The 12694-nt window shown below is 42.7% G+C and overlaps 1 protein-coding gene across 3 annotated transcripts in view; it reads left to right on the forward strand.

Annotated features, from left to right (window-relative positions):
• The first annotated feature begins 9899 nt into the window (after nucleotides 1-9899).
• Aoah (acyloxyacyl hydrolase) overlaps nucleotides 9900-12694 on the forward strand; it is a 212165-nt gene continuing 209370 nt past the window's right edge. For 2 of the 3 annotated variants that reach the window (XR_005880783.1, XR_005880784.1), the window contains exon 1: nucleotides 9900-10400. Coding sequence is in view for 1 of the 3 variants with exons in the window: in XM_040755639.1 (XP_040611573.1) it covers nucleotides 10277-10400 (124 nt within the window). In the remaining 2 variants the exon portion in view is untranslated. The remainder of the gene's footprint in view (nucleotides 10401-12694) is intronic. The other variant, XM_040755639.1, reaches the window with a different exon arrangement.

Raw genomic sequence — 12694 nt, forward strand, 5'->3', positions numbered from 1 at the left:
CCATCATATCATGAGACAACCCAGAAGAATTAAGAATTCTTTTGAAGAATTAAATCAAGTTGCAATGTGTATTGAAATACAGTCTTATGAATAAAAGTGGCTATTTCTTGCTGTAGATTCTTCCTGTAGCTTATTCCTTTTGGCAATAAATTTAGGATTTACTTACCACAGTTTAGCACTATCTGATCATTTACTGGGAACAATTTCTCCCACACAGTTGGAGTTTACTGATTACATTCCTCAGCTATGCATGAGGCCTGTTTCCCACTATCAGGTCCTTGTTCCCCTCTCCAGTGTAATTGCAGAGATCTGCCTTCCTACAGTTATCCTTATTGACAAGCATTTGGTTGGTGTTTAGGACCCAGGAAAAAGTATTCCATCTAAGACATCCCCAGATATTCAAGGACATAGAATTACTACATGGCCAAAGCTGTTGATTCATAGCTGCCTAGGTGGATAGTAAAAATAAAGCATGACCCGATTTTACCTCAGATAGAGAAACAATAACCTAAACTAACCTTGCACTAAAAGATTCTTTAACTTCTCATTCCAGTTTATTACCCAAAATTCTAGCTCCGAAATTTACTGCTTGTGTTTCCCCTGAGAAGATAACGACAAAGCTGAGTCTGGCTTATCTCCTTAGGACATATAAGGTCACCTCTGATCACCAGACGTGGCCTGTGTTTTGGAATTGGTTTAAATTAAATGAATAATGATAATGTTCCCCTTAGCACAGAATTAAAGAAACAGGCCCAACAGAGTAAAACCCTTAATAATCTGGATGTGGCACAGACTGATGGACCATACCCAATCACAAGGTCCCACACTACTCCCATTATCTGTTACAAAAGTTCCCAAACACAGGGACATAAAACAACCCCTACTTTTACACTGTGTTGTGTTACCTGAGCTCAACTGTGTGATTCTTGGATGCTATTAGAATTAACTAGAGACCTGAATGGTTTGTCCTAGGAACTGGGCCAGTCTAGAGAGCTAGAAATGGATTGCCTCTGGTCTGGAAGGCCAAAGGTGAGATTCAGTCACATATCAGGTTCCCCTGTAGGCATAGCTGACAAGCTGGGCCAGAAGAACTCCCTCCTTTTTCCGGTTATCTCAGAGTCTGAGTGGTCTCCAAAACAGACAGATTTCATACACAAAAGTATGGACACCAAGGCAGAAATTTCTACTTCTCTTAAAGATAGGGCCTCACACAAACCTAGGAATGTATCCACAGACCCAAGGAAAGGGCAAATTCTTAATAGCATCATACACAGTGACAGATTCTGTCCTTTACCAAAGCTAAACAGGTTCCTCTGAGACCTTCTCTCACACCTCCATGTTGGCCTAAAGGTGTAAGCCAACAGTAGCATAGATTCTGACAGCTCAAGCCTGCATCCCCAGGGTGCCCTTAACTAACTCTGCTAAGTATTTGTCTGGGAAGGATCAAGGCTGCCTGGAGAATTTGTTTTGTTTCAGACATACCTAAAGTTGTGTCTGCAGGAGGGGGTGAAGACTTTGGAAAGTGCCAGTTAGCATAGCAGATGGCTCCACTTGGTCTGAACACCTGTCCTTTTGGTACTTTCTCACTTCCCTGGCTCTGTCAACCCTCATCTTCATCCTGAGTTCCCTTATTCTCTTTCTAAAATGCACTAGTACAAGGTTAGAGACTTAGTCAGTGACAGAGCACTTGCTAAGCAAGCACAAGGCCATTGATTCCATCCTGAGCAAATAATAAAAATTAATAATAAAAGTTAAATACAAATCTTTGATATATCTTGAAGTTAGATTCAGTACATACCAAACCCCTTTCACTACTGAAGCAGTATTCTACTGATCAAATGTTAACCCATCGGTTGAGAATAAGACGGCTACCACAACTTAAAGTCAAATTTGAGGCAAACTTCAATTAAATACTGGCCAGGTCCTTTTCTGGGTTTGCAAAAAATGACCGTGAATCAGTTTACAGTACTTCCCATCAGGTCCAATCAGGAACAAGCATGCATACTGACTATTTCCGACCTGGGAACCTCCTGCCCACATGTGATCAAGTACATCCTGGGCAGATGGGTCAAACAAACTTGTTTAGGGGAGTGAAAACATGTGACTTGCCCTATTCTGAACCCCCAAATCACCAAGAAACCCATTTCGATGCAAAAGCAAAGAGTCTTTTATTGTAGTTGTTTGATGAGCTGACCCCATTAGCTTGGGTCCTTCATCCATCCACAGCAGCGGATGACTGGAGAAAGACCCCAAAAAAACACGAGGCAGGAATCTTATAGGGCAGTGTAAGGGGAGTGTCTAGAGGTATGCAACAGTCTCAGGATTGGTGCACTTCCAGGCTTAGATGACCTTCCCTGTGTTGATTGGTCAACTGGTTGTTATGGCCCATAGGCCCTCCCAGGGTGGTTGCTATGCTCTGCACATCACTGTTGTGCACTTGTCCATAAAGCACACCCAGAGCTGTAAAGCACAGCCCCACCAGCTAATTTCTGATTGGTTCCTTGCCACACGGAGGGCATCTGACCTCCTAGTGACCAGGACAGTAGGGGGCAAGGTCAGGCGAGCACATGTTAGCCTGTCATGGCTGCTAAAACAGAGGGTTGGTCCCTTCAATTATCTCCCATAAACAATAGCTTCCAAAATTTCAGGAACTATCTGTCCTTGGGCAAAGGGCTCTCAGGTCAGAGGTATTTTTGTTTCATGGATTGCTTAAGGCACAGTGATTCAAACTTAAAATGTAACTTTGGCTGTCACACAAAACCTGTTCTTCTCTGATTTTCTTCAACAAACATGTTTGAAAACTATAGCAGATGACAGTCACTTTTTAAAGTTCTCTATGGGGAGTCCACTCAGACTGACTTCCATCCCTTTCAGGAGGGGGCAGGTCACAGCCTCTCCTTGACAGCTCAGGAATCCAGGTCTAAATGAGGTCTTCACCTCACCACATGTGAATCTCAAGTCATGGCATGAAGCAACCGAACACAGCAAGTGCAGCAAAGACATGTCCATGCTGAGGCCGACCTGCTGCTGGAGGGACACACACCAAGGCCACCCTTTCTTCTTTCTCCTGTCTAGTGATCAGGCTGCAGGCTACCTTCCTGCTTTACAAGTGGCTGATTCGGAAAATGTGAGTTCAGCAAAGTGTCACCAGGGCTTTCCTTCTCCTGCCCGAGGCTGGCCAGGCATTGGTCTTTAAGGAAATAAGTTTTGACATCTTGATACAAAAAGTGTGACAGACCCCGAGGAAATTATGTAACTTTGGACTTTACCACCCTTGAGGCGCTGCGCTCTGGCTTCCTCTTTTTGCTCTGCACAGCCCTGGGACTGCCTCTGGAGAGCCCTCTTCGTGCTTAGCCTTCACAGCCTCCAAAGCTGACATTTTTCTCAGCATTGACACTAAGCTTTAGTACTGAGTTCCAAATTTACTGCCTCAAATACTTTTCTTTTATGTAATACTCCCAAGAACACCTAAAAAACCGTTCTCTTCTCTGTTGACTGCAATATCTACTAGGTAGTCTTTATTTTGCTTCATTTTACTCATTTTTCATACTAATATTTCCTGGGTATTCCGAGAGTACATACAGTACATGCTCTGCCACGATGGTGCCAAATACCCTGCCATCCAGGACCCCACAGCCCCCTGGAAGATATACATTTACACTGATGCCAAAATGTCTGAGGAACACTGACACTAGAATCAAACATAATTCAGTATGATTAAAATACAATGTACAAGAGACCTCTGATTAGAAACACGAGTGAAGACACAAACATAGATCTATCTGTGAGACCGTCTAAAACCCTTACTCTTGAAGTGATGGGCACCAGGAAGGTTAGAATAGTGTGACATGTCCTTTAAGCTGAGATGGCCTTTTTCTCTTTCGTTGTTTTCGTCTTCAGTTGTGTTCCTGTGCTTTCCTTTCTCTCCAAGCCAGCATTTGTCTCAGCAGGAGGTCATGTGGGGAGATCTTTGCACTGGATATTGACTTCTCCAGATCTATGACTGTATCATCTCTGCCCTCACTTCCTCCAACTTTTCCTCCCAGTGGGAACATTGGGGAAATGCTCAGCTGAGGGCGAGATTTCTGCATTTGAACACCTGTTCTCTGCTACACACCATGCAAAGCAGTTTCATGACCTTTTTGCCATGTCCCTTCTCTAACTCCAATCACAGGATTGCACCTGTGACCACTGGTCCAAGCTCACATGAGCATTTGGACAGATGGAGTAAAATAGTCACTGTCCACTGGAGTGCAGACATTCTCCATTATCTAGAGGCTGAATGGCACAGATTTCTTGACCATCACTACTTTGGCCAAGTAATTTAAGGATCCCACACAACTGCAGGGTTCTGTGTCATCTGCCTGAAACACAAGGCATTTTACAGCACTCTGGTTGTTTTTAGTTCCCAGCTTCCTCTATGATATCATCAGGAAGTATGTAGCTAATCTGTAGCTTTATTTTTTGAAATGTAGTTGTAAACCCCAAGACAGGAACCAACGTACATACATGCCCCACCCTGATGACCCTCAATAGCTGAGCCTCAACTAAAGTTTTCACCTAGGCTTTGACAGCTTCATTTCTTTCTTTCTTTTCTTTTTTTTTTTTTTGACAGCTTCGTTTCTGTGAACAACTCAGGATGTGGGTTAAAATATTTCCAGGGAGCATCTATATCTGCCTATAAAAAAAATCAAAATGAAAATAGGCAGAACTATGTTTCTATTCATTTTCCTAAAACATGTACTAAAAGATAATAAAAATTATAATTCAGAAAAAATTCCACATACACTTGCATATGGTTTATATGATACAGGTAAGTACTAATACCACATTTTTCAAAGCCTGATGTTTTTCTGACCACAGTGCCCACAGTCTAAAGACTACTCATGCCCACTTCCCTGGCAGTTGTGAGTGAACATGTTACTGACTCCATTTCTGAGCACCCTTTGCAACTAAGTATAGCCAGTGAAATGCAAGAAGAAATGTTGCAGGAGATTTTTCTCCTAAGGGACCGTGTCTTCACTCTTTACTCTGCTTCCTTCTTCTGGTGGCCTGCAGCAAAATCATGGTGGCTGAGGTGTGAGCAGTCATTTAAATGCTGTGAGAAACTCCTGAGGCTGAAAGCCAGTTCTAGGGTAGTAGGATGACATCTGGTTTCCTTTATCTAAAGTGAATTGAGTGAACTCCATTTTTCGTGAAGCTGTATTTCATTCAAACTTACCTTCATAGCTCAGAGAGCCAGGGGAAGATGGTTTAAACCCACCTAGCCTTGGTTTGTCACATATGAGAATCTGAAGTCCTCCTATGATAACCTGTGAGTTCCTGAGGCCTGTGTTTACACGGCTTGCCCACCTCTGTGCGTGTTCCGCCAGTCTCTCTTAGCTCCATCATGCTCTGTTCTAAACAGGAAACTCAGCCACTCATTGATCTCCACACACTTCATACAAAGCCTGGACCTCATCATCCCTCTAACACATGCAGGGAACATCACAAATCCATCAGACACCTGTTAGCACTGGCCTTCCCACTGCACCTCCCAGCAGCACCCCATGTCTGTCTAGCCAACAGCACCCCTGTGTCCTCCACCCTTGCTCTCCTCTCCTTAGACTGGTGCCCAGAAGGCTTCTACTTACCAGAGGCAGTTGTGTTACAAATGACACATTATTCTCAAATATATTTCCAGGGAGGTGTGTGTGTACTGTTTGTGAGGGTGTACACAAATACACACACACACACACACACACACACACACACACACACACACACGAAAGGGTGTCTGTCTCTGCACCTTAGCTTTTGAGGCACAGTCTCTCACTGAAGCTGAAGCTCCCCCCCCCCCCGCACTCTGCCCCCGCCTTTTGCCTAGGTAGGCCTGCCATCAAGCTCCCAGTATGAGATGCTTACTTCCATCTGTTTCCCAATGCTGGGGAATCCAGGAATGCATAATTATAACCAGCTTTCATGTAAGTGTTGAGAATTTTGCATCAAACACTCTTACCCACTGTTCCCTCGGATGTATATATTTTTAAAAACTGATCAAAAGCATCATAAAACCTCCATTCTTTGTAGATGCATCTCTGTTTCTAAATCTCTAGAATCTCAAAGTGAATGACAGTGTGAGTGATAAATTGGAGGGTGGGAAGGGAGTATCAAGAGCACAAATCCAATTGGCTAGTTTGCAGGGGCTGCAGTCTACTCCTACATTCACAAGGCGTGGAGGAGCCCTAGCTCATTCCTGGTAGCTGGCTTTTCCCTGAATGCCACTGGTGTGCCTTGTAGGAATAGATTGTCCTGGTCGCCACATTTCCTATCACTAAGAGTACCGGCAGCTGACACCCCATGAACTGATGGACAAGAACTGAGCTTTCAAGCATGAAGATCACTTCCACTTACTGAAAACATTTCTCTGGGGATCTCTGAATCCCTAGTATACGTTGTGTTTTTGTGTCTGTATTATTAAAACAAAGCTTTGAAATTTTCTGAGTTAATATGCAAGTAAAATATTAAATTTAGCATATCACTGAAGAAAGGAAATGATGATTTGCTGTTCTACATTTTATAAATGATGAATTTTAATTATATGTAGCAGTTGCACATACTAATGGAGTATCATGTGACATTTCAGTATGTGTATATAGTGTGTGATGACCACATCCTGGTAGTTGGCATATATATCACCTCAGATTTTTGTCATTCTTTGTTGGTAACTCTATATTTATCCAGCATTAAAATTTAGTTTTTTGAATACTAAATTCATAATATTGCTATAATTGGGAGGTAAGTGGTATTTTATAGTTAAATAAAGGGCTTGAAAGATGACTTTGTGACTAAGAGCACTTGCTGCTCCAGCAGAGAGGACCCAAGTCTGGTCCCCAGCACCCGCATTGCTGGATAACAGCAACCCCAGAGTATCCAACACTCTCTTGTGGCCTACATGTGGTGCATATACATATTATTCAGGCACACATAAAATCTGAATAAAGAAATCTCCATAGTTAAAGAAATGGATGCTTTCAGGGTGCATAGTCATTAATGGTGAAGCCATGATTGATAATGATGTGAGTTTCTCTATCCAACCTCTGGAGATCTTTTAGAAAGACCACATGCTTCCTTGTCAGGATTAAGTAGTTCCTGAGAAGAGCAGACATGGTATACAATGGGGTCAGACTAGTGCAAGAGTGTCCTACCCAGGACTTCCAGGTAGGCAGTCAGCATGGACAAGTCTGGAGCCAGACCAAGGAGAGGGTGGTGTGAACCTGAGCACAGAGAGAAAGCCGAGTCCAGGAGCTCCTTGTAGCAACACAAGTTTCTATAACATCTTTTCTTATTTACATCTTTTTCTACTTCTTTTCCCTATGAAGAGCTTGCTATGGATGAGAGGCAGAGACCAATGCAGGTCAGAAGGAATCAGAAAAGGATTTATACCGAAAAATCCTGACTCACTGGAACCATGGGTGCTGTTTTCAGGACCACAAACCCCAGCCTGCTGGGGTGGACAGAAAGGGTTTGCATCTGAGCTCTTGGAGTAGAGAAACAAAGTGCTGCAAGGAAAAACATCTCATTCTCAAGAACAAATTTTTGAGAAAATCAAAATTGGAGCATCTGACAGCAGGGCTTCTCTGGGTCCATCAGCTCTTACAAACCACACGTGGCTTCTTGCCAGGTTGATCATAGGTCATTTGTATTCAGTACCTGATGAACAAAGGGAACCCTGTTGGGAAATGATATTACTAGTCTGAGAGCTTCCACTTTTGTGTCGGGGCCACTGAGGTTTTGCTAGTGGTGATATACACGTACATGTTGCTTCTCGTGTCAGTTGGTAGCATCACTTACCCATTCCATTTGGCATTGCCCACTAAGAAATCAGCTGCCAAGTGGGAAAAGCACTGCCATTTACTGACTGCCTATCTTATGATAGGTACTATGCTCCCATATCCCTCTGCATCTTAACTCCTTTTCTAGCAGAGGCATATCACCAGGGAGAGGGTAAGGGACTTGCTAAGTCAGAGTCACTTACTGGGCCAATCCAAAGCATGAGTGCACCAGATGTTTTCAAAGCTCCCAGCCACTAGAATGGTTGTGGGTGTCGGTGACTGGATCATAACTAGATGGTGAAGCATATACAACTTGCACAGCCCCTGACCCTGAGGTTTTCCATGTGTGCTAACAGCTGTGCATTGAGACTACCTTGAGGTTATTCCAAATGCTTTTCTGAAACATTTCTTCAGTCTCTGGATCAGACAGACTTGATCATATACTCTTGATGTCTGACTGGCCCAGAAAAAAAATGGTCAGTAAATTCTGCCTTTGTGTACATATTTTCCCAAACATTATAATATTGCCCTGCAACTATCATACAATTCTCTCTAAGTTTGACCTGGGCCATATATGTGGTCGCATCTTTACCTGGGTAACAGACAGAGCTTTAATTTACTATGCATTTACTTCTTACCTGGCATGGTACTTTGGGTTCAACATTACCTGAACCTATATTGTAACCTTACTTCGGGCTGGAGAGATGGCTCGGTGGTTACGAGTACTGTCTGCTCTTTCAGAGGTCCTGAGTTCAATTCCCAGCAACTACATGGTGGCTTACAACCATTTGTAGTAGGTTCTAATACCCTCTTCTATACTCAGATACATAAAATAAATGAAATTTTTGAAAAAAATCTACCATTACCCACTGTAACCGAAGAAACTGAAGGAAGAAAGTTGACTTACTTGCCTAATATTTTCCTCACGTAAAGGAAGATATGACAGTCTAACTTTATCTTTCAGTTACTCTGTCATTCTATCTAAAGGTTCCCTTGACTATGAGGTCAGGGACCCAAAGAAGCAGTACCTTGGCCAAGCAAAAGATCTGTACAAGGTCACATTAGCATTCAACAGGCAGCACTAATTGTGCTCAGGAGCTGACACGAAGGTGAGACAGGGACATGTTCTGGTGTGTCCTGGGGGAGTGTGCATGGAGTGGGGTGATTGAGGGTGGGTATGATCAAGACATGCTGAATACATATATGAAAAAATTTAAATGCTATTAGACAAAAATGCTAACCAATTTAACTAACTTCATAATTCTAAGTCTGTATAAGTTTTTCTCAGAACCAAAGCAGGAAGGAACAGTCAAATGACTTTTCTCTCTTATCTGGACTTGGGTAATTTAGCCTCTGAGTTTCTCTGATTGTTGCATACAACTTTGGTATAACTGATTAAAAAAATACCAAGGCATTCAGATTATGTATCTTTAATTTTCAAGTCCTGTTGTTTTTCAGATTGCTTTCCCCAGAAAAACCGTGCCAAATTCTCAACATCAAAGCAGAAAAATCAGTCTCTTAAAAGTGAGCAAATCTCCCACAGGTAGGAAACAAACACATCTTGAAATGCTGAGGGAAAATGATGCTGCCTGCCTGGGCAAGTAAATCTGAGGTAGTTAACTCATGTCTTTTTTCTTATTAGATTTTAGAGCTAGTTCTGCTGACAGTCTATTGTTTTCTGCATACCAAATGGAAGGCTTTAAGAAAGGTGGGCCCTGCAAGGAACAATCTCTCTTTGCTGGAGGAAAGTCACCACTCAAACAGAAAGTTCTCTGACAAAGTAAGGAGTCCATCCTAACACATACAACCACTTAAGACAGCAAAATAAGCTTAAATATAATTCTGCATTACATATTACAACCTCAATTATTCTTTATTACAACTATAACTTCCTCGTTATGTAGGTACTGCCAATCATGTTGCTGAAGGGCTGTGTAAAGGTGGTGTTGTAGTTTTGGTTTTAGTTTTCGTTTTGTTTTGCAAGAATGAAAGGGGAAGGGCCTCTCTCTTACAACCCAACAGTGTGCTTCAGGCAAACCTCAAAGTTCATGTGGTTTATGGTCACTTACTTCAGCTAGAGGCCGGAAGTGCTGTTGGTGTCACTGTGCAACTTGGGTATTTCTTTTTCCTCAAGTGTTTGCTCAGAGGAACTGGCCACCAAGGACTTCTCCAGCTTTTCCCAGACCTAGACGTCTGAGCCTCTCTCAGAGGTCTCAAAATAGCCAGCTCTCTCTCTCTTTCAATCTCTCTCTCTCTCTCTCTCTCTCTCTCTCTCTCTCTCTCTCTCTCTCTCTCTCTCTCTCTGTGTGTGTGTGTGTGTGTGTGCGTACACGCATGCACACAGGCTCACTTGCTGGAAAGTGTGTTTATGGCAGTGTGCATAGCTATAGAGAGGCCAAGGAGGGTTGAGAAGTGAAGTAATCTCGTGGACCAAGACAGTGGCTCCTGGTACACAACTCAGGATGAAGTCCCCTTGGGAAGCCCTCAAGATCACCCCTCTGGTTCTTCTGCTGTCTCACTCGTTGGCCTCTGCACCCTATGAGGACCAGCCAGGTACCAGCTACTCAGAGGGCCACGACTGTGTAGGTATGTACATTTTAATTTTTTCTATGTATTCATAACAATGAAGTATGATACTTTGCTTGCACAATAATCCCCCAACCTCAAAGTCAGATGTGATGGCACAAACGTATCTGTATTCCTAGCACTCAAGGGAAAGAGGCAGAAGGATCACCAGATGGAAGCTACCCTGGGCTACATATTGAGAGCCTGTCTCAAGAAGTAAACAAACCAAAGTCCTCTTCTATTACTGGACAGGTTTTCTTTTGCTTCCTCAATAATCTGAAATTCTCAGTTCTCTTCGTGCTCTGACCGTAGACACCTAGATTAGATTGTCATCTTCCTCCTCTCCCCGATCTGTTACTGGCTCTTACCTAGCTAGTCCTCTCCCTACTCCTCTGTCCTTCTCAGTGGACAGGGCTAGTGATGTGTATCTCACAGGGGTATGTGAGAACTAAGATCAAGCATCCATGTCTGTGACATCTGTGTACAGAGATGGCTTAGCTCCCTCAGCTTCCTTCATTCTTTAAGGAATCTAACTATCGTGACCCAGCAGAAACTCTGAACACTGACTGAGATATGGCCTAGTGACTCCTCCTTCATAGGAACATTTCCAATTTCTCTTTGTGTTTGCTTTGTGTCTTCTGAGTATGGTAAGAAATGAGATGAAAACTTTTGTACTCACTAGATTTATGTCAACTTGACACAGGCTTAAGTCACCTGAGAGAAGGAAACCTTAATTAAGTAAGAAAATGCTCCCATCAGATTAGAAAACCTATAGGGTATTTTCTTAATTAAGGATTGATGGGAGAGAACCCAACTCATTGTGGATGGTTTCTTCCCTGATATGGTGGTTCTGGGTTCTATACGAAAGCAAGCTGAGCAAGGAATGAGGAGCAAGCCCATAAACACCACTCCTCTATGGCCTCTGCATCAGTTCCTGACAGGTTCTCCCCAAGATTCCCTTTATAGATGGAATGTTACCTGGAAGTACGAGCTGAAATAAACCCTTTCCTTTCCAGGTTGCTTTTGGTCAAGGTACTTCATCACAGCCATAGAAACCCTAACTACAACAACTTCCATATTCATATTATACACAGGCCATGCAGCAGTAGAGGGAATGGGTAATGGAGCCACATAGACTCAGAACTAAGAAACAATTATTGCATAATCAGACCTCAATATGGAACCCTAAACAAAAGAACCCCGAGTGTAAGTGCGATGGCCTAGTATTACACACAGATATCCTGGGTACAAGTTCTGACACATTTGAATTCTGTGTAGAGGCAGTATCAAAACATCTGAATTAGTAATGTCTTTCCAAAGTCATGATCTTATTATGTACATCAGGGAACTCATCTCTAGATCCAAATATTCCTTTAAAAATAAAACCCAAAGATCCACATTCATTGGTTCTTTAGAACCGGGTCTAGGAGTTAGGGGGTAATCTTCACTCAGTCTTTTGTTTCCTAAAATCACAACTTAACTGCCATTCCATTTTCTCACAGCAAATTGGCAAGCCTGTCAAATGGAATGCACTGGAGAAAGGCTCCTGAGAGTCAGTTCCTTTTCCAGGGAGGCTACAAATAGACTTTCTGGGTTTGGTCCAGTGTTCTACCCTGAGATCTCCAGATCTTCACATCAATAGAATGGAAACAGGTTCCCATTTTCTTCCCTGCTTGGTCCCCAGAAAGGCTATGGGAAGTTGGAAGCTGTGTTAATAGAATTCCAGGAATTTGCTCTGCATATCTATTGTTGCAGAGCAAATGAAAATAATAATCATTTGTTGCAGCATGATTTTACAGAATTTGGGCAGGGCTTGGATGATTACTTTCTGTATCATGTAGGGTAACTGAGTTAATGGGTGATAGGAAAACGGTGGATTGATGGATCTAAAACTAAGACAGCTTCACTCACTTATTGAGTTCTCTAAGGGTAGAGGATGGTTAAAAGTGTGTGGTTTATCTAGGAATTCCCCATCTGCGGTCATATGAACCTGATCTTGTCTCATCTAGGACTTCCCCTTGGAACACCTACCCTCAGTGGTCCTAGGAGGTGATGACTTATTATATGACAGCACAGGAATCCCAGAGAGAAAATTCCAAATGAGAACTCGAAACTGTCCATCTTTCAGGGTTCCATTCTGGAAACTCCTGTCTTTCAATTTCCTGGTGTCACTCAGAACTTCTGGCAAATTCTCTCTGGGTAACTTAGTCACCTATTGTCATGATAACAAGGAAGGTAGGTATAAGGCATCTGTTTATATGATTAACATTTTCTGAGCCCTACATACATACTCAGTCAGGTGTTAAAAGTAGTCC

This window comes from Mesocricetus auratus, unplaced genomic scaffold (assembly GCF_017639785.1).
Source record: "Mesocricetus auratus isolate SY011 unplaced genomic scaffold, BCM_Maur_2.0 Super-Scaffold_100013, whole genome shotgun sequence".
Taxonomy (NCBI): domain Eukaryota; kingdom Metazoa; phylum Chordata; class Mammalia; order Rodentia; family Cricetidae; genus Mesocricetus; species Mesocricetus auratus.